Below are 10,594 nucleotides of genomic sequence, written 5' to 3'. Positions count from 1 at the left end.
CAGCCAGTCATCCATCCAGCCAGGCATCCATCCATCAAGCCATCCATCCAGCAGCTACTCCCACCAACCAGCTAGCCACTCCAGCCAGCCATCCATCCAGCCCCCAGCCTTTCATGCAGCCAGCCATTCATCCATTCATGCAGCCAGTCATCCATCCAGCCATGCATCCATTCATTCAGCCAGCCATCCCTCCAGCCATGCATCCAGTCATTCATCCATCCAGCTGCTACTCCAGCAGCTATCTGTCGTACCCATAACAGCATCTTCTTCACCACTCTGGTGGTGACGTTATGGTAGAGGGTGTGGCTAGTGTCATATTGGCCACACCCCCATGTCCCACTTTGGCCCGTTTAAAAGGTGGCAACCCTACCCAGGGCGGGACATCGTTCTGCAACAAATACTACAACAGTGATAAGGACATCTGGAGATCCTAGGTTATGCATGCCCCACTCATAGCCGGCCTTAGGCATAGGCCAACTAGGCGGCCAGACTAGCAGGGGCACTTTTCCAGTATTTATTTAATGTAGGTAGACCAGGATGGGGGCACCGGGTGGTGCTGTGGGGGCACCGTGGAGCCCTTTTGCCTAGGGCACCAGTTGACCTAAGGCCACTCCTGGCCCCACTGACCTGATGCAGCCACCCTACTCATGGCCTAATAAAGCATGGGTTTTCTCATAGACTGAGAGTTTTAAAATTTTAAGAAGAGCCACAAGACCCGTATACTCTATCATCCAGAATGCAGCATCTTTAAAGCTCTTCTGCAAAACGCTAGGGTGTAAAATAAGCTAAAAACGCACGTTTGGATTCGGGTATAATGAGTTAAAGGATTCAAAACTGTTAATTGCTACAATGGATTATACAATCCTATTTTCTCACGGCCGATTGATAGTTTTTGTAATAATATATTTAATTTTGTATTGCAATACTTTCAAGTTTGTATATAGAAAAGTGAGCAATTCAAGAGGCATAGAAGCATATAAGAAATGCTCACACTGTAACAATGTGTATTACTTGTACAAGTTGTACCGATCCAGACATAAAACATGCTTGACTAAGTGATACAGTAACGATACACCTGCACACCTTGAGTAACCCTGGTCATATAGGCTACGTGCGAAAAACAATATTGCTGTGTCATACATTTTTCGCTTGGGTAAATCACGTGATATTTATTGCTTAAAAGAGATGACTGAACTGTGAGACAACACAGCTTTTTGATCACACGGAACAACAGTCACAAATACAATGATCAACGGATTGTTGCCGAGGGTCAAGATCATAAAATATCGGACCGCTAGTGGACTTGATGTGCCTTTCGGGCTCCATGATACTTTTGTGGTATCAACGAAAACCGTTTACTGCATCTTGACATCCTGAGTCAAGGGGCAGCTACATAACTTGCCGATCAGTACTTTGATCCCGCAGGTTACCTGTACTTACAGCGAGTTCCCAGTTCTCCTGTTTCCTAATAACGGACCAACATGGGTAGATACTCCGGGAAAACATGCCGCCTCATCTTCATGCTTGTCATTACCTCCGTTTTCATGGTTGCCGAGCTCATTTCGGGCTACGTGGGCAACTCCATCGCTTTGGTATCAGACTCCTTCAACATGCTGTCGGACACGATTTCACTGTGCGTTGGCATCACGGCGAACGTTGTCTCTCGGCGGCAGGTTAACGGGCCCCATGTCACTTACGGTTACCGGCGGGCTGAGGTGGTGGGCGCCCTCTCGAACGCTGTCTTCCTCACTGCCCTATGCTTCACAATTTTTGTGGAAGCTGTGAAACGGCTAATCGACCCTCAGAAGATTTCGGACCCTGAGCTTATTCTCATTGTGGGAGGGCTGGGACTGCTTATTAATATCATCGGTCTTCTTATCTTCCAAGATTACAGCTGCTGCACAAAGTCCCACCTGGAGGAGCCGGTGGAGGGAAAAGACGGCGAAGCAGGTGCCTTTTATGGGGCGGGAAATATCCCCCCAATCATACCTTTCTACTTTCTTATCTTGAAAAACAAGGTTAAAAATAACACTGGCATTTAAACTAAAATGGAGTTAATGTAGCTCTACCAGATATTACTTTTACCATACTTTTCTTAAGAAACATACAACCAATGTTTATTTGGTTAATGCAGTCCTCATCAGTTAGCCACTACAAAACTTAGGGACGGGTGAGAGGCAGTACTGCCTCAATATCTTTATTAGACAATTGAATGCAATAAACTACTAGGTCCGTCCTTAAAGTATACATTTTATGAGTGTCAGAGTGTGTCATTTTTTAAGTTATTTTCTGAAGTAATAATGTAGGGGGCTGGGGAGAGAAAGCTTTTGCTCCTTGAAGCATTTAGCAGTTTAGGACTCCAGAATGGCCGAAAGCGTCCGCGTACTGCCGTTTTCATTGTCATTTTTTCAGGTTCTGCATGCAGTACCTCAGAAGTGACTGAAAGAGCACTAGTGGTTTTTACTGCCCGATAACAAAAAAGGTAAATATTTTTGACCATTTTATTAAATGTAAATGTTGTATTTACTGTGGGCTGCCTTGAAAAGTCTGCAGGTGTTAATACGTTTTTCCCCTTTGCAATCCAAGTCATCCCTGTCATCCTAGGAAATGAAAGAAGTGCCGTAGCAGAGGGCAAGACAATTCAGTACTTTTTATATTACATAATAAAATAGGACTCAATTGTACAGATTTTTGCAGAATGTACAGGTCTGTGCCTCATATTTTTGATCTGTTCTTCATAAAATTTAACTGAGGATTGAAGTCACTAAATAACGACACGAGTTTGAGGTGCAGACTTTATATCCTTCAGAAAATGTATGCTAACACAAAAACTGTTATTCTACCAACTTTCTAAGTTTATAAGAGCAATGTTTAAAATTAGTCCTTATTTTTGGTCCTTCACCCCCCATTATTTTAGATTTTGTCCAGATTTCTTGCAGGAAGAGGTTGAGAGGTATGCATAATAATATTTCATTGCTAGTAGTCTACAGAGTGCTCGCAATAATTAAACATTTTGTCAGCTTACTTTAGCTTGGGTATACACTAGAAACAAATCTAGCATATCTAGGGAAACAGTGCTACCATTTTGGTGCAAAACAATTATTTTTGCTTGAATTAGGGCAGTTGATGCACATGCAGTAGGTGTCTGCACTTTTAACTTGTGCTTATCTTCTGTGTTAAGTAGAGGGCTTCTGAGGTCAGCCAACAAGGAAGGATTCTTTTCTAATACCCTTTGTAACTCAGTCTGAAGGGGCTGCTTTTAGCAAAAGAAAAAAAGCAATTTGTTTTTAATCAGGTAGTCACCAAACAAGTGTTCTGATTTTATGCAAAAAGTGCTGTAATATAATCATACTTTAAATATGTATTTCTTTTAATTTTATTTATTTGCCGTTGTTAACCAGGGTAGAACACTGATCCGTATTGACAAATGTCAGGTTCAGCCAGGGCAGGAATAAATGCATACATACACACATACCTATGACAAAGATTTGTTCTTACAATCAGTATATAAGAAGATGAAGCATGTATGAGTGTTTATGTGACATGAAGATAGTAAAGTAAAGCTGGATACCTGTCAAACAATTTGTGTACATTTCCTGTTTATATGCAATTTACATGTAGATGAGAATGAAGTATGTATGTGAGAGGAGAGTATATTAAGTGTTAATGAATGAGTAGTTTGTGGTAGTAGAACAGGAGGAGAAGAATCAGTATGGGTGGTGTCAGATAGAACATGGGGAGGGTAGAAGCATTAGGGGTGGTATTAATGATCTTAATGGCATTAAGTAATGGCAATAGGTATCTGAACATCTAAGTGCTTGTATTGAGTGACATATTCAGTCATGTGATGTAGGCAAGAGTGCTGATATTGTTTTGACAGAGCTGTATAGCATAGTATCATATATATGATAGGTCTTACTGGAGTAACATTGCTGTTTTTTTATTACTATGGATATATTATGATGGTAAACACATGAGAGTGCAGTTTGGATTATGCAAGAATGTACTCACAGTGGCAGGGGTTTTACCTGAGTATCCAGATACCCCAGGTAATTCAAGTAGCTCCCCGAATTAAACCACAACCAACGCCCATATACTTAAACCTTGACACTGAATTTTGGGAAGTGAATCATAAATTATATATCTATGACTGTTTATCACAATGCGCGTGTGTGTATGTGTGTGTGTGTGTGTGTGTGTGTGTGTGTGTGTGTGTGTGTGTGTGTTTATATAAATATGTGTGTGTATGTATTATGTATTTATATAATGTTTATATAAATATGTGTGTGTATGTATTATGTATTTACATATATGTATGTGTGTGTGTGTGTGTGTATGTATATGTATATATATATATATATATATATATATATATATATAGATAGATATATATATATATCAATTTATTTATTTTTAGTATCCCATATTGATTTTTACTTTAGCAGTGTGCTTTGTAGAGTTTTTTTTCAGGCATTTGATTAATTTTAAGGGGTAGGCAGGTGCTTCCTATTTTATTAGAAGGATGTTAATTAATGAAGAACTTTTGTTTTGTTGCACTTTTGACAATGTAATAATCTAGAGTTACTGCAGTTTCTCTTTGTAAAGCATTTGTTCAATTTAATAGTTGTTGCTTAGAGATAAAAAGTGACAAAGTCATTTGTTTGCTTTTCTTGCTAAGCATTGGTCAGTGCTGGCTTTTCATTTTCTTTTTTTGCAGTTTGATTCAGTTTTCTTTACTGTATTATAATAATGTAATGTATGCAACCTTGTGTTGTATGTAGATGTGCATTGGCTGTGTCAGGTTTAGATAACAACTCAGTTCTGCAGAATGTGCTTTTCTAGCTTGTTAAATTTTTTTGTTCATCAGAGATATGCAAAATAAATTCTGACCATTGAATTTTTTAACAAGCAAACACTCTTACACACACTGAAAAACATACAGTGGCACTCTGTCACAGTAATTGCTATTGACAAACTTGTGCGTGCACACACACACACTCACACGCACACACACACACACACACACACACACACACACACACACACACACACACACAAAACATTAAATCTATTCCCTTTCATAGTCCTCACTGTAACCCTGAGTAGTAAACAATCACAGCATGTATCCCCTTACTTAGCCGTAACTGTAACACTAAAACACAAACATTTACTTTTGCATACTGTCCCACCTCTGCCCACATACCAAAACACAAGTCATCGAACTTCCTGCTTTCAAAATAAAACACTCTTTAAAAAAGTACATCTGATTTACTTATGCATAGAAACACAATGCTGACAACCATAAATAGGTATATACAAACACATGCACATATATAACTATGCATTTTGTGTGCTTGTGTGTATAGTTATACACATTAATACGTGTGTGTGGGGGTGTGGTTGTATTTCTACTGGGACTAAAGTTGTCCGTTAATGACTGCAGGAAGTCTCTGAATGTTTTTCACTGCTGATTATTGTTTCTAATCATAAGAATTTGAAGTAATTCTTGAAACAAGCCCATTGTAATGTCGCACAGCTGTTTTTTAGGGGCATTTTTAGGAAGTTTGGCTTCATCTAAGGGTAACAAGGTGCTTAGTTTCAGCTTCAAACACATTCTGCTGACTCCCATAGTTAGTGCACAAAAAAGTGGACACTCAAATTTATACCCAGATTTACTCTTATCAGTAAGATGTTTGTTTAGGCATGGTAGGCTTTAATTTATACTCTAAACCTCTGCAAATAAAGACTCGTTAAAGAAATGAGCAAACTCATTAAGACTGAAATTGATTTTGGGAGATCTGGGTATTATTGTAAAAACAGACAAGAAAAACTAATTGGGTGTATCTGTTTTTTCTTGTAATGTAATGCAACAGTTACATAAATGTATTTTAGAGTACTAAGAAAATCAAACTAAAATCAAGACATATGCAGATGTTTTCAGGTGCACTTTAAGTGCATTCTATCAGGCATCCACAGGGAAATGTTACATTATTGTTACGACTCAGTACAGCAGCAGATTTAATTCAGAAATTATTAAAAACACTGAGTGAAGGTGAGCGTGTAATAAATGAGAACAACAAATTTCTGTTTTATGAAATGTGATGATTCTTTCCTTGTAGAACTCATACACAACACCGAGTTTCTTCTCCTTGTGTACAGGTGACACCTTGACAGCTGACCCTGATGACGTGCTAGCGAAAAAGAAACCTGCAAAAAACAGTCAAGCTCTGAATATAAGAGGTAGGTTATAAATAAACGTCATGTGTGGATGCATGTAGCATGTATACTTATATTCTACATCATGGTACAGTTTTAAATTCATATGTATATATATATTTTTTTATAGTAGCATGCATGTTAGTGTGACTGCAGTCACATTAAATGAAGGTTTGCTGTTTCACATTTATGTACAATTGTATCAGCATATTACATAAATGGACATAGTGTACAAAATATATATAGTTCCTGCACAGAAGTATAGATAATAATTTTGATGTTATTCATTGTGACCAAAGCTGTCTCATGTTTTTTCCTAGAGAACTTTTCCTTATCATGTTTATAGAATAATGGTAGAACGTTGTTCTTCAACTTTTTTTCTGTCTGGGTTTATAGCCCTCCATCAAAGTTTGTGTCAGTTTTTTGTAGCTCTGCTTCCCCCAGGGCACTGAGTGTATAGTGATTTGTCTATTCCCTTTGCTCAGATGTTGCATGAGACATACCGAAGCTGATTTGACATTGGCAACTGCTGCATCATATAAAACCAAACATTTATTGTCTTATGTCTTAAAGCATTATGTCTTATTGCAACATTATATTTGGGCATTATCCCCACACCTAGACATATTTTTATTTAATTAAAGTTGTCTACTGTGAGATCCCATTGGACTGAGGGCTGCTTTACAGGTAAGACATGGAGTAAAGATGGCATTGTAATCATAATATGACATTACCAGGACTACACGTTCAGAACACAGGGCAACACAGCAGTGCATGATTCAACATTGCATTGCAGATAATAACACAATATTTTACCAATGGAAAGTACAGCATAAAAATGCAATGTATATCTGAATAAAGTACAACATAATGTTTACTGTGTTGTGTATATCATATAATACTCTCTCTTCATTAGCAGTTATAGGAGACATTAGCCCGGCTAACAATAGTATGATTTTTAGCTCATAGCTGATGGCAGTTCAGTAAAGGATAGCACAGTTTTGTGGCACAGTCATAACACAGTATAATGATTCTGCAGTACAGAGGCTGGGGGTAATTGATAACTTTTAACTTTTCCATGCTCAACAAATATCTTTATGTTGTGAATGACAGACATCCCATCATGGGGTATAGGGAGCATACAGTATTCTTCCATATGCATATGATAGATTAGCAACTTGCATTGACCTGTAGGTAATGTGTAGCACTGCTTTTACTCTGGGGTAGTAAGGTTTAGAGCCTTGGAGGTGATGTACTTATTAAAGGCTCAGTCTCCTGAGCTTTTCTTGGACCTGGAGCAGGGATCATAAACTCTTTAGAGGAATGTAGATTCTTTGTTGGATCATAATGTGATGCAAAGCCATTGAGGTGCCTGCAGGGAGCTCTGTTAGCAGATTATGTTTAGAAGAAACATATTGGTAGTAGGCCTAGCACAGTGGTGGCACACCTATTTCAGAGTTTGTCATCACAAAATGATTATCTCTTTAGGCTGTATGAACTACAGATCTATCTGCTACAAGATGATACAGGTCGATTTTTAGTGTTGTTGAGCCAGCATAGTTAGAATAGTGATTTCGTGAAGGAGTGCAGGTAATAGGAGAGCAGTGTCTGTTCTAATTTTAGTAGCATCGGTGTAGGACACAAGGTCACCATGAAGAGTGAATCACCGTCTGTCTGAGTCTCTATTTTGACTGGTGTGAGAAATACTATGTTTATGAAAGCTTCTATTCATGGTATAAACAAAGGTACTAGACCGATGGCAGCTTTATTGTACGTTCCATTCGCAAGCTTAATATTAAAGAATTGTGGTCTGTGTTCACTGTACTTGGAGGTCCCAGACAGAAGTTCAGTTTTCTTAAGTGGATTAAGCATTATTTTACTTTGGTTGCAACAAGATGAAGAAAGATAAAAAAATCCAAATAAGCAACAAAGAAGTGCTTACAGAAAGAACTTTAATTTAACAAATAAAAATAAAACTAAATCAGATACATCCAGTGAATCAAGCGCTTTCGCCTCCAACCGTTTGGAGACTTTATCAAGACAGAGCATGCCCCAACTGACAGCAAATTTATAATCCAAAGTTAATTACTGAACCAGTCAACATCCATGGTTCATGAATAATTCATGAGCAATGACTATTCCTACAATTTACATCTAATAATGTCAGATAATCACACATAAAACATTCATCATCCTAAATATTACCCACTATAATACATATAAATACATAACTATAAAATACATTATTAAAATAAAATTGAATATATTTAAATAAAATCTAATAAAACCTCAACATTTCTTATATGTTGTACACTTCAAATAACCCTAATATATTGTAATATAAATTAATAAATACATGTATAAATAAACACATAATAGATATAGCATAAAATTCACCAATGTATATATATAAAACATAAAATTAATGCATATGTTTCAACTATTAAAAATTACAAGAACATTTCTTTAAAGCATCATCTGTCTAAAGCTTTTAATCTTAAAAAGCAAGTAATTGCAACAGATTCATTTAAGCCTGGCCATTGAGTTGCATTTGTTTTCAACTGCCATATGGCCTCACTTTTCTCCAAATATAAAGTCCAAGGTCCACCTCTTGGGTCTAGTTCAATAACTTCAGTAACAGTGAATTTAAGAAGAAATGCTAGTGAGGATGTTCAAGTTAACTTTAATCCCATTAGAATGACCGACTGGTTAGGAGAGGAGATGGCTTCACCTGTAAGTACTGATTCGTACAACAACAGTTTGTACAAATTAGACCGCATTTTACTTAAAATTAAGAAGATTCAAGTTGATAATGCATACTTTAAAGAATGTTTAAAGCTCAAACTTGTGCCTAAGGGTTTGCGCATGTGGCGCTTTCCCACAGGGCTAATAGCTGGTTCATGCTTTCATGAGGATTTGATTAGTATGCTTGATAGATATGGCTTTGAGTACATGGAGCTAGTTATCAAACATGAACTAATTTTGAAAGATTTAATAAAAGAAGCGACTGAACTAGACAACAGGGTTGTGCAAGATGTGGCTCATAACAACAATATTTTTGACTACAACAGAATATTTAAATCTATTCAACAAGAAATGGTTTCAATTAAAGCTAGGAAGATAAAGAAAATAGAGAGGGATAGGGCTCAATATTGTTCAAACACAGCTTATCCCCACCCTCCTCGGTCACAAACTTGGAATATGGAGAACCATAACTATAATGATGGAGCCTTTGGGAATAATGAGGAACATTTTTTAGATCAAGACAACTTTCCCCCACTGAGGAGATCAGAAAGATTGAGAGACAGAAACAACTAGAATGTGCAGAATCAAGGGACTTTTCCTGCAAACAGGGTTCGAGCGGGACAAATGTATTATCAGAGGGGGGAGGGAGGTGGAGGGGGGATATCGGGAATGGAACTGAATTCGAATGAGCATATGTTGAATAATTGTGTTATTTTAAAGAATTCTAGAAATGATTTTAATTTATATCATTTTTCTTCATGTATTTTTGATGTTGATGATTGTGATTTATTTTCTAGAGGTTTATCATTTATCCCAGCCAAAAATTTGAACATTGCACAAACATTAATTGATATCAGACATTTTGTTAGAGAGTTGAATTTAAATGTCCTTTTTAAATCTTTTGAATGTGTAAGTAACCCTTTGCACATTTCAAGTACGTTCACCCCACCCCTACACCCTGCGTTAGCGATGTTTGATAAAATGTGTGAAATAGATGTTAGAAATATGCACAGAAATGGACGCTCACCTAACTTAAGTAAAAGTGAGATGGATGGTCTAAACAAACTTAGGTCTAATAGAGATGTGCGGATTATAAAACCAGATAAAGGTGGTGGTATTGTCATTATGGACCTAGATGACTATAACACAAGGATGAACAATATTCTCTTGAGTGATGCATATAGAAAAATCTCTATTAATGAGTTAAATGGCATTTATAACAAAGTTAAAAATGAATTAATGGACCTCTTTATTGAAGGCTCAATTTCTATAGATGAGTGCAATTACCTGTCAGTGCACCATCCAAAAACTCCTTGTATATTTGGATTACCAAAACTACACAAGAATATGGTTGATCCACCAATGCGCCCTATAGTGAATGGGCGTGGTTCTATCACTTATCCCATAGCAAACTACTTGGATATTAATTTGAAATGTTTTGTTAGTGAAGAAACTATTATTTGTAAGGATTCATGGGATTTTTTTTTAGAAAGGGTTAATATACAGTGAGACAGGTGTATTCATCACCATTGATGTGAAGGATTTGTACACCTCAATACCCCATGATACTGGTATTGAATGGGCATGTGACTATTTATTGGAAAAAGGAGTATCACAACCAAAAATTAATGTA

At 37.1% G+C, this 10,594-nt stretch overlaps 1 protein-coding gene across 1 annotated transcript in view; it reads left to right on the top strand.

Moving 5' to 3' along the window:
• The first annotated feature begins 1,153 nt into the window (after positions 1–1,153).
• Positions 1,154–10,594, top strand: part of SLC30A10 (solute carrier family 30 member 10) — a 128,113-nt gene continuing 118,672 nt past the window's right edge. Inside the window, exons 1-2 of the mRNA XM_044061479.1 lie at positions 1,154–1,950; positions 6,160–6,240. Of these exons, the coding sequence (XP_043917414.1) occupies positions 1,482–1,950; positions 6,160–6,240 (550 nt within the window). The 5' untranslated portion in view covers positions 1,154–1,481. The remainder of the gene's footprint in view (positions 1,951–6,159; positions 6,241–10,594) is intronic.

The sequence above is a fragment of the Protopterus annectens genome, chromosome 1.part0 (assembly GCF_019279795.1).
Source record: "Protopterus annectens isolate FY-2018-M chromosome 1.part0, PAN1.0, whole genome shotgun sequence".
NCBI classification, from domain to species: Eukaryota; Metazoa; Chordata; order Ceratodontiformes; family Protopteridae; genus Protopterus; species Protopterus annectens.
Note: the sequence above shows the minus strand (reverse complement) of the source record. Positions and strands in the feature narration are given on the sequence as shown.